Below are 27038 nucleotides of genomic sequence, written 5' to 3' on the forward strand. Positions count from 1 at the left end.
CCCCCTCTCATATTACCTGTGCTCCTGTCAGCACACCAACTCATTGCTCCCTTTACACTCTGGGCACGCTGCAGGCAGCAGGACGTCTCTACCTTCAGCTTCAAGGTCAGTTTAACTACCTATATTGCTTTTCTAGCCCAAACGGTAGCATTTCAAATATGAGGGTTATTAAAAATGAATTCAAAGCACCACAGGATGTGGTGTAATTTGGCTATAATTTATTGATTCGCATATTACCTGGTGCAGGAAGAAATGTGTCAGCCCACTGTGCAGCTGCTTCAGATGCTGACCCTTCAGTAACAGTTTAAGTAAGGGGAAGATAAATCCCTTTGCAGATGTGTAACAAGTTCAGTAAGTTTTTTGTGATTTTGATTGTAGCTCTCTGCATCATGGAGGTGAGGGGTTTGTACTGTAAAATAGCACTGGATTGATTCAGAAGGGCAAGCACTCCCTGCACCTGGGTTGGGCTTCGGCAGGAAAATTTGAGCTCCTGAAGTCTCACCAGGTCAGGTCTGACCAGCCAGACCTTCAGCTAACAGAAATCAAAAATCATGTCGTTACTAAGCTGTAGTTGTCTGATATATGAAGAGTTGCATTCTTTTCCATGTCTTATCTGTTTGTATGAATCTGTTCATAGATTCTTAGTTTGGATAATTTTTTTTTTCCAAATTATTAGATTTTTGTAACCATTCACTGACCTCTGGCATTACAAGGAGAAAGAAACTCATAAGTAGTTGGTTTTCCATAGAGATATTCCATGCTGTGATTAAGGCACAGTTAGGACAATATCTGCACTGGCATTGTTTCTGCACTCTGGAGACTGTATCTGAAACACTGACTAGCCAAAAAAGTTCAAGTGTTGCTCAAGGTGAACTATGAGAAACGGGATAAAACCACCAGTATTGCTTCATGAGATTTAGTGTTTTAATTGATATCTTTATCCTCTGAACCTGTAGTGTGATACAGCAAACCAGGAGCAATGTAAACTGTTTGCTGGGCATCTAAAAATGGTCTCTCAGGCATGTAGTCCCTTATGACATTTATTGCAGATGTTTCTAAGCTGCCAGCAACTTCCATAGATGGGCAGGGAAAATTTTCCACTGGCATCTGTAGGCTTTAGCTCAAGCTAAAGGACTCAGAGGAATTACTTCTCAAATATAAAAGACCAGCGTCCTTCTTCCTCCACTGTGTGAAAGTTCAGCTCACTGCAGCGATGCCGTTAGCAAAATGGCTTAACAGTTTAAGATGTGCGTATACGTTGTGTGTGATTATAAGCCCATGTGAACTTTAGCTATGACTGCCATTCCTCTAAAATGTCACCCAGGATCACATGCTGTAGCAATTAATATCACCCATGACACAGTTCAAATATTTAATCTAGTTCTATTTCTAGAAATGTCATTGTAACCCTTGTACCTTCCTTCCCTCCTTGGCTAAAAGTACGTATGCTGCCTAGTCCAAGATATAGGATAACCAATACTTGCAATCAAATACTTTAAGAGGAAAATGGAGCTGACAACTTCCGCTTTAAGAGAAGTTCAAGAAAGTAAAGAATTGATAGCAAAAGCATCATTTTTTTTAATATTAAAAAAATAAAAAAATTAAAAAGTAAAGTTCACAATTTCTTTGAAGAGTCAAGAGGTGGATCGTGCGTTGCTGATGCTTCACTCGCCTCTGAAGTTCCCAGGAGGGATGCAGCAGCGTCACATATGTGCAGATTACAGTATCTTCATGTGCAATGGGACAAAGCCTAGGCAGTCCAAGCATGGGGGTAGCTGTGAGTCAAATGTCCTGGGGACCCTGTGCAGCCAGTGGCCAGAGCAGCAAGGGAAGTTTTGCTGTGTCAGAATTTTCTTAAGTCGTTGATTTGAAAGAAGGATCTTTTTAGTAGTGGTGAGGGACCTGCTGTACAAAACCCGTATTTCTTCTGCAGAGAACCTTCAGCTTTAATAGAGGCCTTAATCTGGTTGCATCATGAATAAGAGGGAGAACTGGCTTAAGGCCCTGAGATAGGCATTCTCCAATTTTTTTCATCCCAGGGTTCAAAGTGTGGTTATAAACAGCCCCTCCACCTTAAACGATACTTGCCATCCTTTGGGCTTTTCTCAGCCAGCAACAGATTTGCAGCGGACTTTTGTTAAATCTTGCTGCTGGCTTTTGTCTGCACCTTCTGTGCATGGTAGTGGCAGATATATTAAGACACAGTTCTCAAACCAAAATACACTCCTGGCAGATATTAATGTCCTGAAGGCTGGTTACAGGTAGCTGAGCAGGTCTGGGAGGGGGCAGGGAGAGGAGAAATAGAGGCTATAACCTCTAAGATCATGACCTTTCAGACGCGTTTTGCTGATTCACTGGCCATAACTCATCACGGTGTATGGGAATACTTTGGAAAAGGCAATGCAAACCTGACTCTCAGTTTGTTCTCCCTTTATGGTGCTGACATGGTGACAGAATGGGAATGAAGAAACCGTGTTTTTGCAGACACTTAATGCTACGTGCTGTACAGCCCTGCGGCTGTTGCTTTAAGTCAGTGTTGCAATTACTCCCTCACAATTAACCACGACAGATATTGATCCTCAAGATGACTTGTAATGAATTAATCAAAGCTGCTCAGTGTAGGAGGGAGCCTGGTGCATGGAGGTTATACAGCAACTGTTTGTGAGCCAGCTGCTCTGTGTGTCTTCTCTCCTGTTCAATAGTACTCTTGCTTTCTCCAAGTGGTAGTGCAAGTACAGAACTAAAAATCCATGCAGGTTTAGATGCAGCTAATTCTGGTTTACGTGTTACTTAAGTCCAAATTCACATGAAGCTTGAGGTACACTGAAAGAACTTGAAAATTCCGCAATGTTTGTGTGGTTAATAAACGACTTCACAGCGAAAAAGAATTTAAGTAGAAAACCATAAATGACAATTGGGAGCCATTTAGGAAAACTTTATCAGTACATTCAGAATCCCACAACAGAGGGGAAAACTCCCCTGCTTATTAGGAAGCATTCCAAGTTAAAGGGAAAGTGAAAGTAATAGTAAAAAATTTGTGGGACTGATAGAGTCTTCAGTTAACCAGATTCCTGCTATTGCAGACAACCTCATCGCATAATCTTACTTGGGAGTGTATCTATGCCCGCATCAGAAATCGTTCCCTAACTGACACGATCAGGAAGCTCCCCAGGCCATGCTGAGGAGCTTCCTGCCCGTGGTTCAGGGAACTGTGTGACCCCCAGGACGTGACCACAGGATGCACTTCTAGTGAGCCACTGTGGTCCCAAAGGGCTGATATGGTCTCTGAATGCATATGCTATTTAGCAGAGAGAAGTTCTGCTGCTTCCATGCTGAGGACCTGGTACGACCATGAGTGGGACAAAAGGACTTTTCTGGTATCAGGAGGATGCTGAGGATGAAAGAAGATGGGAAGAGTTCAGGGTAGAGCCAGAGAACGATGAATACATTTGAAAATATGATAAAATACTGATGGAGAGACATCAAAAAGAGCTAGTTATTAAGCAGCTACATGTGGAACAAATAAGGAGTAGAAATTATAAAAGTAGCAACAAAGGTCAATGATTCAAAGTAAAGACAAACAAACAAACATAGGCCAGAAATAAGATAAGAGCTTTATTTATTTTTTTAACTCAGGTTGGCTAACCCTTGGATCTCCTTCACCTTCTCCAGACCGTACTCTAGAGACAGAAAAACGCCTAATGCAGGTGTTTTCCTTCCAGCACACCTGATCAGCACAGGCAAGGGCTTGATTCCCTTTCAAGGGTTAAAACTGATAATCGCAAAAGCTTTTCTGATCTTGAAAAATTACTCTTTCCCCTTCCCAGCTGCACTATGGTAGCACTATAGGCATTATTTTCTATCATCATGAGCACAAAGGAAGACCCTTGGGAAGGTCCTACAAAAAAGAAGTGTGCACTTTCGTTTTTTAGGCTGTGCAGTGGTTAAATTTCTCTGATGGAAGTGAATTTTTTACAGTGGAAGCCTAATAATAGCCTGCAGTGAAACCTGAACCATGACATGATATTTCTGATAAAGTGTTCTTAGAAAAACCTTATGCCTTTAATGACACCTTTGGCTGGGGTAATTACTTTTCTCAGAATCCACAGAGGTGGTGATAGTGCAAACTTATTGTTAGGGCAGGACGATATTTTCTGTGGGGAAAAAAACAGCTTGACTCTGTTAACGATTTGAGGTCAGATTTGGCAAATAGCTCTGAGGAGAATTTTTTTAGTTTGAGACCATTCCATTCAGACTCTTTCAGAATGGATCTTGTTTTAACGTTTATCTTGAAGCAATGCATTACTTGGAAACCGCGCTATTTTTAGATGGAAAAAAAACGAAAACCAAAACAAACCCATCTTTTTTTCCTGTCAAATAAATTTTATTCATTATGTACTGTCATTATGGAAAAACTTTTTTTGCTGAACTTGTACACCAGGTTTTTGTGCAAGTCTGTTTGTGCTATTTCGGCTGTATGTGGACTATCGGTAGAAGGCATGACACGGACTCAGTTTCTGCTGCATTATTATAAGCATTGACATTCAGAACTACAGCCCACTCTTGTGGCAAGAGGCTTTTACTGAATCAGGAGTTACATCATTTTGACAAAAAGGATTACAGTCGCCTTCCCACAGCAGTCCAGAGGATGTTTGTCTTCTCATAAGAAATTCTTACATGTTCCTGTAGACCCTTTCTTTGCATTTAACAGTCACAAATGATGGTCCCTGCAATGGCAATGCCATGCTGCAGTCAAAAGGTAAGGAGCAGAAGATCATGCCAGCTGTCATCTCCCAGTTCCTGCAGGCAGCAGCTGCATGATGCTATGATTGATGCTTGTCAGGTCGCCTTCTCAGCAGTCAGTTTTTCTGCAGAAGCAATGGGGTTTAAAAAGCTGAAGCACTTACCAGTAAAGACAGAAACTGAACTTCTGCTTATAGAACTGCAAAGTCTGGGGAAGAAAATATTTGAATGAGGTGTGCTGGGCTTCGATTGTAAGAAGAGATGTGTAGTTATACAGATGGACGTTTGGGTTTTTTTTTAAAAAAGCCTTCTTACTCTGAGGGTTTTTTTTTTATTATTTTTATTTATTTATTTATTTAGGTAGTTAACCTGTGCAACCTGTGGCATCTCCAGTGTTGGGCGCTTCTTAGAGCTGTTCGAGAAGCATCTGTCAGGTAAAGTAGAGCTTGCCTTTGCGTAAGGGAAACCTTTTCTGTGATCCAACAGCCAAGAATGTTCTGGGGGACAAGGCATACAGCCACAATAGAAGATAACATTGCCAACAAGAAAAATACTTGTGTTACAGGACTTTATTAAAACTCGAAGAGGAAAAACATTTTATAAGCATAAAATCTGCCTCTGATCAGGTGTCCAAAAGTCAGTCGTCCTGTCCCAAAGGTACAGATGCATTTAATGTATAGACCCTGAAAGGTTGAGAAGACTGCCGATGCTGCCTGGACAAGCAGGAGGAGCAATGAAACTGTCCATGCTGAGAGGGCCTGCTTTAGGTATCAGAGCCTGACATTGCACGTCCAGTCAAAGACAGACATCAGCAAGAGTAAGGAGGGGGTGTCATCCCAAATCTGGGTGCTTCGCCCTGCGTGCAACAGCCGACTCACACACGGAGCCCAGATACTTGTTCATCACACCTCTGCGCAGAGCTGGGTGCTCGGTGGTACATCCACAAAGCTAGCCCCTCTCTTAAGGCCCTAAAACAGTTTATACACTTGGAACAACTGTTTACAATTACATTTAGTCACAATTCTTACTGGTTCTTATGAGCCTTGGCTTTACTTAAAGGTACAGTGTTCTTTTTTTTCACCCCCATGTTCTGTGGAAAGGGGGCTTTGTTATTTGGGCGCTCCCTTTGCTCGAGAGTGGATCTTTTACTATGCTGATTGAGATAGTTCACACATAGTTAAAGTAATTTTCTGTTTAGTACCATTAACCATTTGGGTTTCCAGCTTATCTTGTTGTGCCCCAGCTTGAATCATTCACGGAGTCTGCTCCTTCTGCCAAGGCCATGTCCTGAACTACTTGCAAGGGTTTCTTAACATCCTGTTTTTCCAATTCTTTTGACCCCTTGCTTTCATTATAAGTATTTCTTTAAATTAAATAGTTCTTGTATCAGGGCTATTCATACTCATTCAGTAGAAGTAAGGTACTACATGCCTCTATTTCCCAGATCAGCCGTGGCACAAAGCCTTCACTGTTACCAAGGAAATATCTGTCCTTCTTCCAACTGGTTCTTTTTGCCCCGGGGTTCATCCATTTCTTTTTCCAGGTGGTCTATTTCTCCTTCTGTTCACAGGCTTTGATTTCTGTTACAAGCGTATACCTCAGACACACAGTGTAGTTCAGCCTGAAAGTCAAGGATGCCCCGCTACCCGCAGACACCCAGGGTACCGTTTGCACACCTACGTCCTGCCCAAGGTTTGCTCTGCTCAGCTGCTCTCAGGATCAGGAGCTCGCTTATCCAATAGCTGTTGCAAGGGCAAAGCAAAGGATACAGGAAGCACTGAATCAACAGCTAAACAACCTTCAGCTCTTAACAGCTTCAGTGAGCACGGGTTTGTCTCCCAGAGAAATCACAGAGAGCAGCTGCTAGCATCCTCCACCCTCGCAGAGCCCCCATGTGCTTCTCAGCTCCTCCAGAAGAAATTAAGGCAAATGCCTAGCAAGGAGCGCGCTGTGCTTACCTTCCAGTCCCAGACCACAACATCAAGCTGATCCAAAGAGGAACCTTCTGGCTGGAAATTTGCTTCTATCCATTGTGCGTCCTTGATCACTGGAAACGGCTCGAAGGCAGAATATGCAGGCAGTCAATCAATAGCTGCTGCTATGAAGGATGGGACTTTCCCCTCACACTGCGTTAGTACAAGGAGCCGGGGTTATGTGAGAACAGCAAACAACAAAGTGCAGCCTTGCCGGCAGATACATGACATGGCTATATATAATGACCTGTCTGAGGCTGTTAGCTTTACATGTTGGGCTGTGGTACACGCCGTGGTCCATAGGTGCATGGCTCTGGTTACTTCCGAAGCATCATAATTATTATACCCTTGTCCCTCACACTTCTTTCTAAATGCATGCTGCATATTCCTCTAATTTAATCAGTTGTACAGACTAGATTTGTCCCTTAAAGTGACTTAGGATTCAGAAGCTCCCAAAAAATCCAAGCTGGTGGAAATGCTGATGAGTGCCTGGGGTCACTGAATATCTTTGTCTGCCGGGTTATTCTGATATGGTTTCTAGCTCCCGGGACAGGATTTTGACTGCTAGTCAAGTCCTTGCAGTAAAGATGGCATCTGTGGAACTACAAATACATAGAGCTGCTGTGAAAATACATGAATAGTTTCTAGACACTTTAGTATGACAATAATAGTTCTGTGCAGATTAGTCATAAGCAAATATTTCCATAGTGTAGGATGGGGATGCTATACTGTGAAAAGGCACAAGGACCACCTGGTAGATACACAGAAAAGAAAGCAGCACAGAAACCTCCATCACAAACCTCATATTTGGTTTTGATTTACAGTCAAATATTCTCCCACTGTATTTCAGGAGGGAGAAATCCTGTTGCAGTCACCGAGAGCCTGCCCTGCAATTCTCACCTAAATGAATTCATAGGTGGAGGGGAAACACCCCCAGAGATAAGACAAGGCTATGGCTGATGATCTGCCTCCTGTCCCAGCCCAGTGTCAGTACACATTTCATTATACCCTAGTGCTGTGCAACTGATTCTTGAGGAGCTGGAATAGCTGAGGAAATTGCAATGCACTCCTAATGGGGGCAAAAAAATGCCCTCCCAGTGTGGTCTCTCCCCACTTCTGTTTAAGGGGAATTCTTTCAGTAAAAAATAGTGACATTTCTCTCAGTCAGTCAGCACCTTTCTCTGAAAGGGAAATCAGATAATGTATATTAAATTTCAAAGGCATGGAGAAGACAGAGTAACAAACTTCAGGGACGAAATCGTTTAAACAAGATACAGGACATGAAACAAATGATTCTCAACTTGAAACAAATCTGTGTTTCTCATCTCACATATGTGACTAAAGCCTGCTTTGTGACATAAAACTGCAAGCAGATGGGAAGATCTTTTCACTGAGTGAGAAGACACAGATGCAACATTGCATTTGTCTTTAGACAGTAGTGTAAAATTTGAAGAAGTACATGGTTTGGGGCTAACTAACCCAGATGTACATAGAATTTATTGGAAATTAGAATACGTTGTTCACTGAAAATAAAACCAAATGCTTTGAGTGGTTAGTTTCACCTCTGAAAGAATGGAAAAGAGATTGTGTAAATAATTAATTTTTTTTACAACTTTGAAAAAAATAACAGAAGCAGCATATCCTGGGAAAAAGGTCATGTTTTCTTGCAAATCTTCCATGCCCATTTCCAAAAGATGATTTACCAGACTCCAGTTTTAAGAATAAGCTTCCGTCAATGACACAAGTCGGAATTTGTGTCCTTTATTTAAACAGGGGTTATACCTTCCTGAGGTCAGTGGCTGGCAATACTAGTCAAGTTGTGGTTCTTGGAAAAAAAATTTTCATTGCCTTCTTCAGACTTTCACAGAACATGCCATTTTCTTTCATAGACTCAAAGATCTCCTGTACTCCAGACATAATCCCAGTAGAACTAAACAGAAAAAAACACACGTATAGAAATAGTATGTGTAAATACTAATCATTTTCCTGAATATACTCATAAGTGCAAATCAATAATAAAAATAAATTTCTTCTATTACAGGGCTACCATTTAAAATGAGGGTTTACTTGTCATTTGCACTGCATGAGGACATATGGGTTGACGTTGGGCTGTCTTCTCTTCCAGACATTGTATCCTTCCAGAGGAATGGCTAGCACCTTCTGTCGTCTCCTGGCTGGCCGTGCAACCACAGCACTTTTTGCAGCCGCGGGCACAGGGGTGCTAACCACCGGGTACCTCCTCAACCAGCAAAATGTGAAGGCTGCTGTGCAGGAAAAACGGAAACTTTTTCCTCCAAGGTAAGGAGTGCGGGTTAGGCAGTCAGCTGAGCACAGAGCCTGTTAACTGGGCTAGGAGCAATGTTTAACTCTTTGGAGGAAGAAGATCCCTATAAAGCCGCAGAGCTGTCATATGGCCACGCCATCTGTGTGTCTGTCCATGGGCTGGGTGACCTGAGAAACAGCACCCTTTATTGATAACCCCATTTTTAGATAGCACCAACAATGTCCTTCAAGACCAGAAGGCAGCGATGTGAGACAGTTTCAACACTCAAAAAACCCCAACCCCACAATATTGCCAACAAGGACAAGCCTAAGAAATGTTTCACATTTTAGGCGAAGCACTACATTAGTCCTTACTTTATCCCATCAACTGTCAAACGCTTTTCAGCTCAACCTGTCGGACTGGCTGATTGTATGGACTGTACTGTTAGGAAATGGGAAAATATGTTCGTTATGCAACTAGTGAAGAAATCTTCCATATAACTGCTGTACTTGAAATAATCCTAATTCTGCTAAAAACTGGTTGGCCGATGATTAGAAATTAATTATAGACCTTTGTAGATTGACTTTGCTGGCTATACTTGTGTAAAACAATATGCATCAGGTTCTGACAGATCTTTTCTTTTATTCCAACCCCCCTCCCTCCCCAGTACTAAATATTATCCTAGTTAAAATATATTCTTATAGAAATAACAGAGTTGTGCATAGGTAAGTCGTTTTCAGTAAAAGGTAGATGTGGTCTGACTCAGCTGCAAAAATGCCTTGCTAAAACATAACATCTTTATTTTCCCTAGCTTAGTACACCATGCAACTTTCTGTAAATAATAATGACATCAAAGCAAACTCAGATACTGTAGAAGAACGAGTTTCCCAGCTGACATAGGTCAGACAGTCCCACTGAAGTCCGTGAAGCTGTGAGAGCAGCAGGGCTCAGAATTACAGAGAACTTCTTCAGCTAAACTGAATTCCCTTCCTACTTATGTTACCGAGATCTCGGAATGAAGAACTTACCAACACCAATGGGATGCAGATAAGCAGACACTTCTTTATTGACGGCCGGGTGCGTGAGTGAGTCCTCTCACGATCAGCGCACACCAAGCTTCAAAATCATACACCATATATAGAACTTATTCATCCATATTCATTAAATATTCATCCATAATCATAATATTTCCCGAAAATCATTAACATACCCTCCTCCCAAATCTGATTCTGTGCAGTAAAGGTTAGAAAAGTCTAGAAATGGGTCTGGGGTACGATTTGGGTAGGTGGTATGTGAGTCGGTGGTCACGATCTCCTCCTGCCGGAATTACCTGCTACTAAAGTTCACGGTTTCTTGGCAGGTAACTACAAGCTGTTCCAGTCGACTCTCCCCAGTTCCCATTAATTCTACATTCTGACATTTCAATGCATTCTTCCAGTCTACCTGTAAATACTGTATCCAATTATCTTCAATCATCTTGAATCTTAAGTCTGTTGTCTACGTTCTAATCATTCCTACTAGGTGATTCTGACCTATGCTTTTGGCCTTGCTGCAGGGCTGTACAGAGGATTTCATAGCAGCTTTTGTTGTGCAACTACTAGTTTCATTAAAATATATTTCTTATTCCTCTATATTTCTATTAAAATGATTTTATAAAATCAAAGTTAATTAGTTCCAACTTACTAGCAGATCTGTAACATTTAAACAAAACAACATTAGAGCTCTTTTATTTTTGAATAAAAGCATCTCAGAAGAGATTTAGTGGGCCTTAGTACACTTTCAGAGCTCACTGGGATCCATTTTCCTGATGGTCCCAAACAGCAGAAAGCTGCAATTGCCTGTCGGTGCGGTGGACCACCGCTGCGTAACGTGGGGCACTTTCAGTGAGCTGAATCTTCCTCCCTTCCCAAAATTCAATGCAACATATCACCCGGGAACTAATTATACTTTTAAGCCGTGCTGTATACTCTGTACCTCACGATCCCTTTCAAAGCTTCATAAACTGTCACGGATTACTTTTCAAAGTTGCCACATTAATTGCTTGGGATTCTTCTTCTCTTCAGTGCAGACTACCCTGATCTCCGCAAACATAACAACTGCATGGCTGAGTGCCTCACACCGGCCATTTACTCCCGGCTAAGGGACAAGGTGACCTCCAACGGCTACACCCTGGACCAGTGTATCCAAACCGGGGTTGACAACCCTGGCCACCCTTTCATTAAAACTGTGGGCATGGTTGCAGGTGATGAAGAATCCTATGAGGTAAGACGTTTCCACAATACTGTCATATCTGGTTCGGTTTTCATAGTATTGTAGACAAGAGCTTATTAGACGAAGACAGATTCCCAGTAGGGTATGTCTTCCTAAGATAAATTGTATCCCAAGGAATACATAAGGGGCAGGCCACGTGCATAAAGATGGTGGTTTCCCTACTCTTCCACATTAGGAAATGTATGAACACGAGGCGTTACTACAGATGCCCGCTCTGCTGCAACTGAAGTGAATAAAATAGACCTGCCTGGGAGCAGCTGCTACCTGGCTCCAGCAGCTGCCCTCCTTCCTATGACTAAACTCAGTTTATGGTAAAACCATGCAACCCTGATACACACAAAGGTCATGTGGAAATTTCATTGTGGAACAGCAGAGGCAGAAGTGAAACAAAAATGTGTTCTGCGAAGTGCCAGATATCATTAAGCGATGGTTTTTGGATCATGACGAAAACCGAAGACAGACAGCATCAGCATGGACAGGGTTATTTAACTCTGGAATAAGGAGAAGGGGTAAAGAAAAGAAAATCCTTCTTTTTATTGACCTCTGCGGTCTGCTTCCTTCAGTCTACCTACAACAGTACCTATTATTATACAGTCTCCTAACAGCATCCCAAACACTGGGATGCTAAGGATGGACTGGGACATCTGGCATTCTGGACTACCAGCTCCTGTGGTTCAGCTTACTTACTTAGATGTGCCACTGCCACTGCTCCTCATCTGCACGAAGGTGTGCTTGTGATCAGTGTTGACACACCTGAGCCAAGTGGGTCTAACAAAGACTAGTATCCCACGGCAGTGAAGACATAGGGTATTTCTGCGTGACATTCCTGCATGACCTAAACCCAAGAGGTAAGCTGCTGTGGGACTCAGTGTGTGTTCTGGTTGGTAATACCTCCTGAAACCTAATCTGGTTGCCTTGCCACCACATCCAGTACCTGTCTGTGGTAACTAGAGTAAACTTGTCACCTAAGTAAGGTGCAATTGCACCTTCTTTCTGTTGTGAAGACAAGCAACCGCTACAGAGCACTGCCTAGGTCAAAAGCGGCCCCTCCTTTCATATGTACCCCATCTGCGTTTGCAAAGCTCCCTTCACATCCGTCACCCAGGAGCCTGTGCCAAGGGAGCTTTTTTGTGGCTGAAGCTTGTGCACTGAAGCATTCTATGATGCTGCAGACTCTTTCTAGATTCTCTTGACTCCGTAGGTGTTTGCTGACATTTTTGACCCTGTCATTAAAGCAAGACATAATGGCTATGATCCACGGACAATGAAGCATCACACGGACCTGGATGCATCCAAGGTAGGACTGACATAAAATAATGAGACAATAAAGACTCAGGGCTGCTGCTTACAGTGATGATATTGTATGCAATAGCAATATCAATACAATAGCAATACAATATCAATATCAATACAATACAATACATATGATACTATTTCATATACATACAATGATATTGTATGCAATATGCAAAAAACTTTTCTTTTTCATGATCCAACTCCAAAGATGCTAATTTTAGGGTTAAGGAAAGTGGGATGGCACTCATGGCCCTATCAGGAAGACAGCTGCATCGCTGCCTTGTTCCTGGCAGGGGGACCAGTCCCAAGTGTACTGAGCATTTGGGCCACAGTCTCACTTGGCACCATGGGTCTGTTCACGAGCTTACAGATAACCATGTGTCTAAGGGTTGGAACGAAAGCAGGAGTTGTCTCCAATACACCCACATACATGTGATCAAATGTTACCTGCTGCTTAATATTTCCTTCATAGTTCAGCTACACTGTGGTTCAGCATCTTTTGGGGCTTTCATCTTTTGAAGGATCTTCCTTACCTGGCCCCCTGCCCCATATTGATGTTTCCAAAAGCCATGCATCTTCCTTCGTATTTCATGACCGTGAAACACTAACTCTGCCACATTCATTCAGTCCAAGAAACACGCTGTTCCTATAAAAACTCTTGGCATCTGAAACTCTGAGGGGCTCTTGGTATTCCAAGTATACGTGATCTCATGGAGAGGTCATCGCGCCTGAGCAGGACGATGCCTGTCTTTTTGTACAGTGGGATTTGGGTTTTTTGATGGTGTGCTACAAGACAGGGAGATGTGTGTGAACGAATAAATCACTCTTCCTTCAGATCACCCATGGTCAGTTCGATGAGCGCTACGTCCTCTCATCACGGGTGCGGACCGGCCGCAGCATCCGGGGCCTCAGCCTTCCTCCTGCCTGCACCAGGGCAGAGCGAAGAGAGGTAGAGAATGTCGTGGTCACCGCACTCGCTGGGCTGAAAGGAGACCTCTCTGGCAAGTACTACAGCTTGACCAGTATGTCCGAGAGGGATCAGCAGCAGCTTATTGATGTAAGTATAGCCCAGTGCTGACATCACCTTCATTTACTCTCATTTATCTTAATCTTCATCTTTCTTTGGGTTACATGCTTTCTTTCCTGTGTAGCTGAGCAGGATAATCGCAGCATGAACACAGCAGTTAATGGCCTGCCAATATTTTTAATGTAATGGAAAATCATCCTGGGTCTGTATTTTGCCAAAGTACATAACTGTGCAGGTCTGAAATGTGGAGTTGTATTCCAGATAGCAAGGTCTGTGTCAAATCCAATGTACCTAGCTGCTGCCACATCTTTGGACAAATAACAATTTTTTTTTTTGCTCATTCCCTTGAGCAAAGCTTGATATTTTCTAGATTAACGACCATTCTAACTAAACGTACTACACTGAGATAAGCATTCCCTATTATCTGTGTTCTAGACTGCTGGGGTGGGGGGCTTTGGCTGTGATTTCTTCATGTCAGAACTACACTAATACTAATTTCCCCAAAATGGCTGTAGCTGATCGCACCCAGGTGACCTTTTTCCAGTCCTGTAACTATGTTTAAGGACTTGAAGGATCAGGCCCATAACGAGAGTTTTCATAGTCATACAGATGGAAACACAAGGATTTTCATCATGGATTTTTTCGCAGCATGTGACATGTCAAACAGACCTTGAATGTGCATTTTAAATATCCAAAGGAATGGCTGTACCCTGTTAGCTTTATTCATGGCATATTAATCCATAACATCAACCAAAAGGGAGCTGATGAAGTAACCTAACTATTTATAGCCCTGAAACTAGGTGTCACAGTCTGGATTAACCAGGAGTTAAGAATTTATGTAAGGTCAGTAACTTTTTTAATTGAATGTCCTTGGTAATGTGTTTATTGACAAGATGTTGATGACCTATTTTAGGTTTTATTTCCTTGCCTTTTTCAGCAGGAGAGAGCTCCTCAGAAATCAGAGGTCAAAACAGGAGTGTGGAGAATATAATTCCTTCATGGTTTAAGGCCAAATCCTTTGAGAAGTGGAATAGGCTTCACCATTTCACAAGCATTTTGCCTTGTTTTGTTTGTTTTATGGTAATTCAAACTTAGAGAAATCAAGGCATTGAATGTTGTCACTGCTTCCATCTTTAACTTGTACCATTGCTTACATCCTCCAGTACTTTAGGAACTTGAACCTCTGGTATCAGGCGTTCTGCAGCTTTAATAAGCACTATTCGATCTCGGTGAGGCCAAATCAGTGCTAGCTGAATGGCATTCAGCACAGAGGGCATTTGGTATTTTGCAGAACCGGGGCATATGCACGTAAGGTAAACTAATGGTGCTCACCTGTTTTCTGGCAAAAAGTGTCATACTTTTCTTTCAAGTAAAAGTGTCTAGTGGAGTAAGCTGAGGAAGGAAGTGTTGTGTCCCTGTGATGAGCAAAGAGAACTCTATACCTCTTCCTTCTGCATGATTGGGGTTCTGGCTGCATCATGTCCATCAGAGGGTATTCAAAGATGAAAAACTAGAATTCTCCACTAAAGGAAAAAAAGAAATAAAGCATATCAAATTGTCTACCATGTCATATTTATTCTGGATAGCTTGTCTCACTATTCTCATTTAAAGTCTGGATTAAAAAAAAACACCACACACACAACAAACCCCTCCACACAACATTTGATATGACAGTGTTTGAGGAATTAAGAACTAATAAATTGTCAGCATACACATGAAAATCAAACGGTTATTTGCTTTGGGGAAAAAAATCGTCTCAGTTAAAAAACAAATCTAAATGATCTGGAATGTGGCAAGTTGGTGGCACAGCAAGTGCTACATTTATTAAATCAGAAATAGCATCTCTGTTAAGGAACAGAACAAGTCTATGATTCCAAAAGGTCAAACTCAGCACTGATTTAATTCCTACCTTGACTTCATGCTCAGAATAAACTGCTAAATCTCTGTGCTGGAGAAACAGCTTTTCAGAACTAGCATTTTTTCTTTTTTTCCCAGTCTTTAAGAATTCATTGCCTTCTCCTACCCTACAGAAATACGTCTGTATGTAGAAAATATCTCTAGTGTTAGCAGTCAGGTCCCTCCCGAGTACCCATTGGTGTGTGGATGTGATACTAGGTCCCCAATTCCTATTCCTCCCTACATTTGAAAAATGTTTTTGGCAAAACGCAGTCATATTACCAGTGCCACTGAGAATCTGTAAGGCTCAAGAAAATCACCTGGGTAAAGTGATTTTAGTTTTCAGAAGAAGGAACCAGATTTCACAAGCTGTACTGTGTGATTTACTTGTACATTGATTGTCTTCACATAAAATGTATTAGACAGTGTTATACTGCTTCCTTGAATAAACCTGAATTTTGTTCTCTTTTCTCTCTCTCTCTCCCTTTGGCCCCATTTCGGTGTCCAGGATCATTTTCTCTTTGATAAGCCAGTGTCCCCCTTGCTAACATGTGCTGGGATGGCACGTGACTGGCCAGATGCCAGAGGAATCTGGTATGTTGTGTGACATGCAGAAGCTTGTGTTGTGTTTTAACGATTGTGTTTCAAACCTCCTTGCTTGTCCTAACCTTGCAGCCATTCTGTCCCTATACTCACAGCATGTTGAGTTTGCTTTGAAGAAAAAGATTGCTTCCTTGCTTAATTTAAAAACAAAACCCCAAATCCAGTAATGAACAACAGAATGGGTAAGACCTTTATATTCAAGAAACCATCATCACTATCATTCACACAACACAGCATCACAGGCGTGGCTCCTTCCTTAGGTTTTTAGCTCCATTTTTTCTTTTCCTAGATAAATGTTTGATTTGGGAAAGAGCCCGTGAGTCACCATGCAGTGGGCAGAGCTGAGGTTACAAAAGCAGCTCTAGCACCAGATGGTAGCCACGCTGTCAGCTAGGAACCATCGGCCAGCTGCAGGACACTGCATTGCTAATTCATGTCCCTCTCCTTACTGTCAAGAGGCAGAGTGTTACTTTAATTCCCAGAGCTGAAAGTAACACTTTCTTTCAAAATGAATTGGGCTAAAAGGAGATACAGAAGTTGGATTTCCTATTTTGTTCTAGGTCTGTTTCTACTTTTACAACACACTTGGCCTATTTTGTGCCCAAATGTGGTAATTTCTGTGGAAAGAAAGGGATAACAGCTCTGAGATCAGTGCACACACCTGCTAGCAGAGGATGGGGGCAGCTGTACAGTGCATAGCATCTGCATCCATCCTGGTATATTTCCAGGTGTTACCAGATGCTTCAGTTCTGAATACTTAGGCTAAAATCATTCTAAGGAACGACCTAGACTTTCTCCTTGCCCTAGGCAAGCTCAGCATTTTCAGAGAGGATGGACTTTATGTGGAAAAAAACTCCAGGTGTTCTCCAAGCAATGTCTGACAATACTGGCTCATGTTCAGAAGCATAGCCAGTATTACTGCCAGGGGATAACGCCATTTCTGTCGGGGAGCAGGCACTGTGAAAACTGATGACCTGCTGGAAATCCGTGAGGATTTTTTTTTATTTCACCAAGCTTCAGATTAGTTCCCTAGTCCCCACCTACATCTGAGGAAGAGGAGAAGCTGAGGCTTCCCATTCATTGTGTCTACAAACAAAGAGGAGAAGTACCAGCAATATGATTACTATCCAGGGATCTGATTAAAACAGACCCGGTTTTTGGCTTGACATATGATATCAGGCAGACTGGAAAAGAATTAGCACAACTGGAAAGTATTTCAGTAAGCCACAATTGGAAAATCTGCCTTTATCTTGCAAGAAATTGTTGTCAGAAAGAGTACGCATTCTGGAAATTATTTTCCTTATAATGATTGCAATCCTGTCCTTGTTACAGGCTGCAGAACTATTCCCACTGACCTCACCAGTAGCAATGGCACAGTTTAAATGCACTCAGCATGGCCTCCCTCCACGTTCCTTAAAACAATGGGAAGACCTTGTTAATTAAAGGGGGAGCTGAGTTAGGCCAACCCCAGACTATCTGGACCCCCCCCCCCTTGAACATTTGTACGGTACTGAAGAGGTAACCAGAGCTCAGGTGAACATAATGTCAGGGCACAGGATGTTTACACCTGCTCAGCGCTACACTGGCAACCTCCAAGTGCCAAAACCAGGAGGCGCAGTAAAAGATCAGCTGAAAGTCAGGCAGGCTCTCAGTGAACTCAAACTTTCAAATGTAATGTGTTTCAAACCTGGTAATATTCCACTGTTTGTACAAATGAGTCCAATCCCATCCATCACCTTCTATGTGCTATAGAAAGGTTGTAGTAGAAGACAGAAAGTGGAGAAAAAGACAGCAAAAATGGCCTCAGCTTTGACCTAGCACTTAATAAACCTAGACACAAGTGATCCGTTTGAAGCAAGAGTGAGTATCTTCAGGCATTTTTATCTTAACTGACAAGCCAGCATCAGTAACGCACTGTCCAGAAGCAACGTGCAGCTGCTGTCCTCGGACATGTAACTTGACTGATGTGGCAATGCAGTGCTACGGAGCAATAGAGAGCACTGGGATTTGGTTTAGGGGAGAATACAATTACATACGGACATAGTGCTTGGCCCCCCGTAGCCTGTAAATGTTAGGTTCTTTTACTAGGTGCACAACCAAAACCATCCCTTGTGACAAAGGATGCAGAGCTTGGTTTCCCCCTTTGCTGCACCTTCCAGCTGTGCTCATGCTAGAGGACAACACATCTTTCCTCACTTAGTACTGTGGCAGCATGATGTGATCAGAAAAACTGCTCTTCTCACTGTGCTCGAGAAACCCATATAATGCGTATAATACCATTGGCACGGGGGAACCAGCTGTGAAAGCACCTCAGATCCCTAACTCCACGGAACAATGTTATTTTGCCATGCTTAGCCTCTCCACAGCCCTGAAAGATTGTGATAAAACTAAGGATACTGAGAATTCTTTTTCAAGGCTTGTCTTTTTGAAGATATTTTTTTTTCTTTTTTTTCCCCCTCTCAACCAGGCATAACCATGACAAGACATTTCTCATCTGGATTAATGAGGAGGACCACACCAGGGTGATCTCCATGGAGAAGGGTGGCAACATGAAACGGGTGTTTGAAAGATTTTGCCGTGGTTTAAAAGAGGTAGTATCTCCATGAGTTTATTATTCCTGTTTGTCTGTTGTTGGGCTGTTGTCAGCAGTGCTCACTGTGGTTCATACTGAATTGGCATCTCCAGGAGCAACAAAATGAAGTAACACCAGTCCACATAGCAACCCACACTAACGCAGTTAAAAGAAGGAAACGTGGGCAAATTGCTAGCTGAGTTGTAGAGAAAAATAAATAAAATGTCTTTGCAGCTTTTTCATTAAAATACTAAGCACAGGCTGACTAAAGATATGTCCCTTTTTGCCATTTTGTGCCTGTGGGCTGTGGGAATTCAGAAATCGAGCATTTAATTTGAATTGCTTGATTTGCTTGAATGAAGAATTTATTTGGCCCAGACTCATGAATCTCATCCCTGACGCTGGGAGCAGAGTGGATGCTGCTGAGGTTGTGCACAGGACTCAGGGCTTAGGGCACCTTCGCTCACTGCCACTTCTAGGGAGATATGGGATTTTGTGATTAAAATACTAAGAACTGACAGCCAGAGTTCCAGGATTTTATTCCAGTCTAGCTATTCACAAAGATATGGAAACCTTCATGAGATGGTGTGGAGGTTAGAACAGTTTTGTCTAGACAGTCCAGGTATGACTCAGGCTGGCTGTGGGCCCAGTGCGGCCCTGTGTACTGCTCTGGTATAGAAAAAAACGCTTTAACATAGATTGTGTCCCACAGGCAATGTCACAGAATCACAGAATGGTTTGGGTTGGAGGTGACCTTTAAAGGTCATCTAGTCCCACCGACCCCCACCCCACCCCCTCCCCCCAGCCCAGGCTGCCCCCAGCCCCGTCCAGCCTGGCCTTGAGCCCCCCCAGGGACGGGGCACCCACAGCTGCTCCGGGCAGCCTGGGCCATCTCACCACCCTCACCGTACAGAATTCCTTCCCAGTATCTTACCCAAACCCACCCTCTTCCAGTCTCAAACCGTCGCCCCTCGTCCTGTCACTACAGGCCCTGGTAAAACATCTCTCTCCACCTTTCTCGTAAGCCCCCTTTATGGATCAGGAGCCCACCAGAAGGTCTCCCCGGAGCCTTCTCTTCCCCAGGCCGGACAAGCCCAGCCCTCCCAGCCTGTCCTGACGGGAGAGGTGCTCCAGCCCCCTGACCATCTTCGTGGCCCGGCTCTGGACCCGCTCCAGCAGGTCCGTGTCCGTCCTGTGCCGAGGGCGCCGGGGCTGGGCGCAGCGCTGCCGGGGGGTCTCACCACAGCGGAGCAGAGGGGCAGAGCCCCCTCCCCCGCCTGCTGGCCAGGCTGCGGGTGACGCAGAGCCCGGGGTACAGCCGGCTCTCTGGGCTGCGAGCCACGTTGCTGGGTCATGCTGAGCTTGCCCACCAGCGCCCACAAGTCCTTCTCCTCAGGGCTGCTCTGAATCCGCTGTCCGCCCAGCCTGTGTTTGTGCTTGGGATTGCCCCGACCCACGTGCAGGACCTGGCACTCGGCCTGGTTGAACCTCATGAGGTTCGCACAGGCCCAGCTCTCCAGCCTGCCCAGCTCCCTCGGGACAGCATCCCTTCCCTCCAGCCTGTCGACCACCACCACGCAGCTTGGTGGTGTCAGCAAACCTGCCGAGGGTGCGCTCGATCCCACTGCGAGTGTCGCCCACAGAGATGGTCCCAGTACTGACCCCTGAGGTACACCACTCATCACTGGTCTCCACTTGGACATCAAGCCACTGGTTGCAACTCTTCAAGTGTAACCATTCAGCCAAGTCCTCGTCCACCGAGTGGTCCACCTGCCAAATCCATGTGTCTCCAATTTAGAGGCAAGGATGTCATGTGGGACAGTGTCAAACACTTTGCATAAGTCCTGGTGCAGCCTTTGATATAACCTAACAAGGTGCAGTGGAAGAGGTGATGTGGCCAACACTATTCTCCACTACTCTTGTCCACATGATTCCTGGATGGATTGCCATAGTACAGGAAAGCCTAGAAGTTAAGCTAGGGAAGGTTGAAATGGGCTTGAAACTGTCTCCAAGACTCTAAGAATATTCAGGCTGCATAAAACAAGTATTTCTCCTCATTGGGATCCTTGGCACACTTACTTCATCTGAACGGTGGGGGAACAGCACTTACCTCCATCACACACATTACTCTTCCTGGGTATGGAGATGCATATTGGGCCAGCTTTGGACCACTTGTTTTATTCAAGTCACCTCGGCAAAACAGCTTCTCTGGCTTTCTAGAGACATCCCTGTCTCAGAAAATCCCCAGCAAGTGTAGAGCTAATATAGCTGTGCACCCCTTCCATGTCACCTCACAGCCCTCAGCTGAAAAAAAACCAAGGCCAAGCAGGGACAGCAGGGAACTACAATCTTTTGATTGTCGAAGCAGAGAAAGTTCAGAGTATCCATAGGGAAGTTTGAGTATGTGGTGGGTTTGGGAGCACAGCATAACAAAAGTACTTAATGTATAGTTCTTTGGCACTGTGGTGGTTAACTGGGACCTGTTAGGCTTCCCAGGTATACCCATATACCATGACCCCAATGACATGGCTTGCAGATGCTGTCCCCAGCTTTGCCTCTGCTCCTGCGCTTAGCTCACATTCAACAGAGGTGGACCTAGGGACCTGGCCACGGGAAGCGGCCAGGCAGCTTGGGGAACTGCAACCAGGGCGGGTGTCTGAGGCAGGACATGTTTCCCACCATCAGTTCTGCTGTCCTCACACACTACAGAAATGATGTTAGGAGAGTCCTTTACTCTCTATCCTTCTGCAGAATGGAAGTATTCACCTATATTAGCAGATTTGTAGAGGTCTTATGATTATGAGCTAGTTTATCTGTCTGATACTGCTCTGGAGGAGAACTGAATTGAGGCTGTATTTGGATCACAGAAGTAAGTCCACTAAGTGTATGTGTGAACAGAGTACCATCCTATTCAAAGGTCGATAGGCCCTTGTGATTTTTCTGCGGATAATTATTTCACTCCTTTCTAATCCGATCAGAGATCTACTAATGAAAATCATAATATACAAGCTATGTTGTCTCCTTATAATGGAAGCGTGGCTGTTAATACTAGGCATTTAGAAGTCAGGTGTCCTCCTCCAAGAGTCATGGCATCGCCTTGAAAACTACTCAAAACACAGCTTCAGCTCTTGTTGTTTGCTTCATAGCACTTGAGTCCTTCTGGCTTGCGGGTTGCAAATTTGTTCCAAAAATGCCAAGGTTAGAAACGCATGGCAAAAGCCATAATTCTTATGTGAAGATCTGGCTTCATGGGCTAAGGCTGAACCAAACCACCATGACAGGGAGCTTTGTGATAAAGTGACAAAGAGTCTGCAAGCTAGTGATCATGAGAAAATGATGAAGAAATCCTTGTAATATGCATTGGGGATCTTGGTACTTGATAAGTGCAAACATTTGCACCAGATCTAACCCAGACTGTACTCAGGTATAAATTTATGCAACTTTGCTGGTGTTAGTGAAGTTCATCAACATAGATCCATGGTGAAAAAAATCTCAGCTATAAGCAGACATCTTAAAATACGACATTTGTATGCTGCCTTTTCCTTTTTGCTTTCTGGCTTTTTTTCCCCATCATAGGTAGAAAGATTAATTAAAGAACGGGGCTGGGAGTTCATGTGGAATGAGCGTCTCGGCTATGTCCTGACCTGTCCTTCCAACCTGGGAACTGGTTTACGTGCCGGAGTCCATGTTAAGCTGCCCAGGCTTAGCAAGGTACATAAGTCATTTAAAAGACAAGTAACATAAGTCAGCTCTTATAATTTATAAAGGAACAAATGAGAAATGACAGCTTACAGTGGCTGCACTAGCATGCTGTGTAACAAGGTCCCAGGGATAAAGCACAACTAAGTGAGCACACTTTCATTCTGCAAATTATTGTATTTGTTATGGAAATTAATTGATTCTACAGACAGCCTCCAAGATAGGCTGTAATCCAAAGACTGAGAAAACTGTCCTGCTCTGCCTGTCTTTCTGGAGATGCTATTAAGTCATGGTTAATAGCATTGCAACAATTCAGCACAATATGCAGGATAAAGACCAGCAAGCTCAAGCCTGTTTCTTCTGATAGGACCCCAGGTTTCCAAAAATCCTGGAGAACCTGCGTCTGCAAAAGCGTGGCACTGGTGGAGTGGACACTGCAGCTGTAGCAGATGTGTATGATATCTCCAACCTGGACCGCATGGGTCGTTCAGAGGTAACCTGTTCCTTTTTGGTTTTTTTTCTTTTTTAGCTCAGATCTGTATTGATCTGAAACAGTTTCCCTTTGGCTGGGTTCACTCTGCTGACCTCAGTAGAGCCATGGCAGTTTTTACTCCTGATGGCTTTGGTCCAATGGGAATGTTTAGTCAAAGACAAATTATCAACCTGCATGAAGTGCTTGACAAATATTCCTCTTACGGCCATGAAGAAAACCAACCATGAGCAAGTTCCATAAATGTGGATTGCTTGCACCGCGAGCTGAGGATCTTCGCTGAGAGCATGCAGGTGCTGGAGAGGTTTGGCTTTGGTAACAGACATCCCTCTCAGGATGATGTTTCTCAGCATCACAGCACAAACTCTTGGACTGGCCTGCCTGCTGGAGTGCCCAGCTACGAGACTGGTGTCTGGCAGTCTCTGCAGTGCTGGACGTGAGATGTTTATAAGTTGTACTGTGGGCACTGAGCTAGCTACTACACATAGGGTGATACCTGCTGTACCTGCTGCAAAATGCTGGGGAAAGAAGCAGGGATCAAGTCCTAACCCACCCATGGAATCAGGCACAGAAAGCAAGACTGGTTTAGGGTGTCGTGTTCCTTTTAGTATGGTCATGCACTTTCACTCCAAAGTAACCGGGGAGGAGGTGTTGGTACCGTCTTCACGTGTCCTATGTGGCACTGAACAGAGGACGTGGGAAAGCTAGGTTTAAATCTGGACAAAGATTTAACTGTCAGCTCTGAGCCCTCCCAGCTGGGCTGTAGGCTATGATGAGATGGGTTTGTCTCAGGCATTTTCTTTGAAGCTATCTCAGTTTGAATGAGCATTTGTTGTGCCAGAGAGTGGAAATGACCCTACAGCCTGGTGGTGCTGCACTCTCCTGGGAGAGTCAGGTTGCAGACTTCATTCCAATTTCATATTTAAAAATATGAAAACATATTAAAGCAGAACAGGTCCTAAGAGCAAATCTACTGGAGCATGGAGGAGAAATAGCTGTGTCAAAGAGTCGCAGCCTCTTTCCACCGGCCTTCTTAATTCCTGAGCCAAAACCTTACTCCAGGTCATGGGCTGTACGTCTGTGACACTGCTGCAGCTTCCCTCTCCTCACCAACACCAGGGCTGTGTTCACCCTTGCCACGTCAAACAATTACGAGACAAAAAGTTACATTTAGACCCTTTACGTCCAGTGATTCAAGCACTCTGCCAGTAGATAGGGAACATTGGTTCAAACCTTCTGCCAAACATTTCTTTCACCCCCCAGGTGAGTGCTGTAACCTCTCAGCTATGGTCCGCCGGGCAGGCCCTGGTGGGACGGATGTCTCCTGAGGACACTTTTTCTCCACTAGCACTGCAATACGTGATTTGGGCTCACATGCCACCTGCTTGTGCATGTCAGGTTTTGAAGGGCTGCCTGCTTGCCCAGGAGCAGAATTTTAATTACCCTGGGATTTTGCTGCCCCAAGTTCAAACTTGATTGCAAAGAAAAAACATGCTGCCAAGGTGTGTCTATCCAGAACAGCACAGCACTGAGAAGCTCTGGCAGCTCAGACACGAATGTGGTTTGGTCCTGGTGTTGCAGCCCAACACTTGAGTTCAGCCTGACTCTGGGTAGGTTTTCGTAACACAAATATAAAGCTCAGATAATGCACCTGGGTTACAACTAGATTCAATCTGGTCCACAGCCAGCCAGCTGGCTTCCCTTCCTCACTTCCCTTGGGTTTTCTGCCACTGGGACAAAGCCAAGTCAGGTTTTCCATGCTTTCTTATTCAGACATGCCCTTGAATGTCTTCAAAGCCAAGGGGCATATGGACAGGGGTTTGGAAATTTTATATTTTGGAGTTTGATGTAGGCAGCTAAGTTTCTTTGGATCTAGATCAAAATAAGTAAGAGTGAAAAACTATTAAGCCGTATTATTCACAAGAGTATGTCACAAAGACATCTACTAATACCTGAAGCATCATCATGTGTGCTTTATGCTAACACTAATAATACAAAAGGATTACAGGGCATGATTAATTAGTATGAGTTCTGCTGACAGATGGCCTAAGCCTACAAATTTTTGCTTATATGAAGGCTTCCACTGAAGTCAGCGATGCCTCATGCAGCAAGGATTCAAAGGATTAACCCAATAGATAAGATCCAATCCTTATCTTGAAGATTTTTGAAATCTAAATAAGACAAGACAAACTCAAGGGGATAGAAATGTTTTATTATAAGACATATTTTTTTTCAGTACATAATAAAATAAATTCCATTATGTGGTAAATGTGTTTGCAGAACTGAATTATGTTCCCAAAGGTGCAAGATAAAATTGTTTGTATTTTTGCTTTGTTTCATTTACTGGTCAATGAAAACTTAATATGAAATTCCTTTTCTCCTGGAGGCTGCAAATTCAGATCTCTGATTTCCCAACACAGCTAGCCTGTAAAAAGCAACAAAATAAACTGCTAAGCCACTGAAATGCTTTATAGTAAAAACAAATCCCTTGAAAATGAGCAACTGTCACAATAAAGGGACAATGGGATTTAGTCTTTGCATTTGGTTTTAACAAGCCAGTCATTGAAGGTTGCTAATAAACCATTTCACAAAGATTAAGAAAAATCAGTGCTATAGCTTGCTGGCTAACAATGCCACGGGCCTGTGGTCCTTGCATGTCACCACCTGTGGAGAAAGTCTGTTGGGGACATGGCACCTTGTAATCTTCAGCAACTTTGAAAAAGGTTACAAAGACACCACAACCCTCTGCCATATGGAATTGGAAATTTTGGTGCTGCTCTGAGCCTGGAGCTCATCCCACCCCTGCCAGTGTAAATCAACAGCTGAAAACAAACAAGTGATGAATGACGTAGAGCCAGATTGAGTTGAGTGCCTCTGCCCCAGAGATGTGGGTCCGGGGCTTGGCTAAACCACCTCAGCAGAGCTAGCATGCTAGCAGAATGAGCAGGATGTCTTTGCCTGCTGACGAATCATCACAGCAGTGTTCATGGTCGTCTGCGGGGGAACACATGGTCTTGACCCATGTCTGTGAAGAAGAACAAGACTGGTTTGACAAGCTTTCTCAGGCAGTCTTACTGGCTGTGGCCAAACGGGTAGTCTTACCACCCTCCCAGTCCCAGCCCTGATAAGGACTCCAACCCCATGTCTCCAGCAGGACTCAGGGACAGTATGAATCAAGGCACTGAGCCCCTGTCTCCCTCTCCTTGCGCCTCTCCTTCACCCTTGGATGCTGACTGTGGGGATCACAATGCACACGCACCCCTGGCTATGCCAGGCATTACTTCTCAGCAAGCATCTGGGGGGGATCCTGCACCCTCATGATGGTCACATTTGAAATAGGTCTCTCAACTCAGGCCCAAACATTTTTTTTTGTTTTCTTTGTTCCTATAGGAGTACAAGTAGAGGCAGAATTTGATGGAAATAACTTAAGGGGCTTATTTGAAAAATTTTGTTGCTAGCAATCCAAACTCAGGGCAAACAGGAGAAAGGAATTACTATGGGTTTCCACTTGACCAACGTGACCCACATTCCCTGTGCCACAGGGTGTGCGATCTCTGTTCTGTGGCCCTCCTTCAGCTTTACCTGCTGTTGTTGCAGTATGAGCCAGTTTTCCCTTCCTCTATTCCCAGCATTAGCTGAAGCTTTTATTCCTGTTATTATCTTCTTGTTGTTGTAGGTGGAGCTAGTCCAGATTGTCATTGATGGGGTCAATTATCTAGTTGACTGTGAGAAGAAACTGGAAAGAGGACAAGACATCAAAGTGCCACCACCGTTGCCTCAGTTTGGCAGAAAGTGATCTTGCTGATGATGGTGGCAACTGATGGTAAATACAGCTGCCATTCTGACAGAAAGGCACCTCTGTACATCTCTGTATAAATACCTTGTGTAATAAAACACTACCCAATACCTGATGTCTCCTTAGATCCCTGGCGGCACTGGCAGAAACTAGTCTTCATGCAGCTTTACTAGGATACGCCCAATACAACCACCTTGGTACACTCTTCTGTGGGGACTTCTTCCCTTCTTCCTTGGTTGGTGATAAGCAAAGCACGACCTCAGTAATGCAAAAAGCACAAACCTCTAATGCTACCCTGCCACTTACGGTCATACTTACGAAGTCTCTAGGAGAGCATTCTCTTTTCATTCACACACACCTCTCCAGTGACCGCCCAGGCAGCCAAAATCTGCCAGCCTGCTGTGAGGTG

At 43.9% G+C, this 27038-nt stretch overlaps 1 protein-coding gene across 1 annotated transcript; it reads left to right on the top strand.

Annotated features, from left to right (window-relative positions):
* On the top strand, positions 1-27038 carry CKMT2 (creatine kinase, mitochondrial 2). The gene is made up of 11 exons (XM_056325773.1): positions 1-105; positions 5104-5177; positions 8842-9014; positions 11043-11241; positions 12452-12547; positions 13382-13603; positions 15978-16063; positions 18540-18663; positions 22221-22355; positions 22711-22836; positions 26510-27038. Exons 3-11 carry the CDS (start codon positions 8863-8865, stop codon positions 26627-26629), a joined length of 1260 nt encoding a protein of 419 aa, XP_056181748.1. The 5' UTR covers positions 1-105; positions 5104-5177; positions 8842-8862; the 3' UTR covers positions 26630-27038.

This window comes from Falco biarmicus, chromosome Z, assembly GCF_023638135.1.
Source record: "Falco biarmicus isolate bFalBia1 chromosome Z, bFalBia1.pri, whole genome shotgun sequence".
Lineage (NCBI taxonomy): Eukaryota > Metazoa > Chordata > Aves > Falconiformes > Falconidae > Falco > Falco biarmicus.

Coding starts and splice junctions, on each gene's coding strand:
- CKMT2 (XM_056325773.1), top strand. CDS start 8,863: ATGGCTAGCACCTTCTGTCGTCTCCTGGCTGGCCGTGCAACCACAGCA. Junction 11,242..12,451: donor GTGATGAAGAATCCTATGAG/GTAAGACGTTTC, acceptor TTGACTCCGTAG/GTGTTTGCTGACATTTTTGA. Junction 16,064..18,539: donor CCAGATGCCAGAGGAATCTG/GTATGTTGTGTG, acceptor CCTCTCAACCAG/GCATAACCATGACAAGACAT.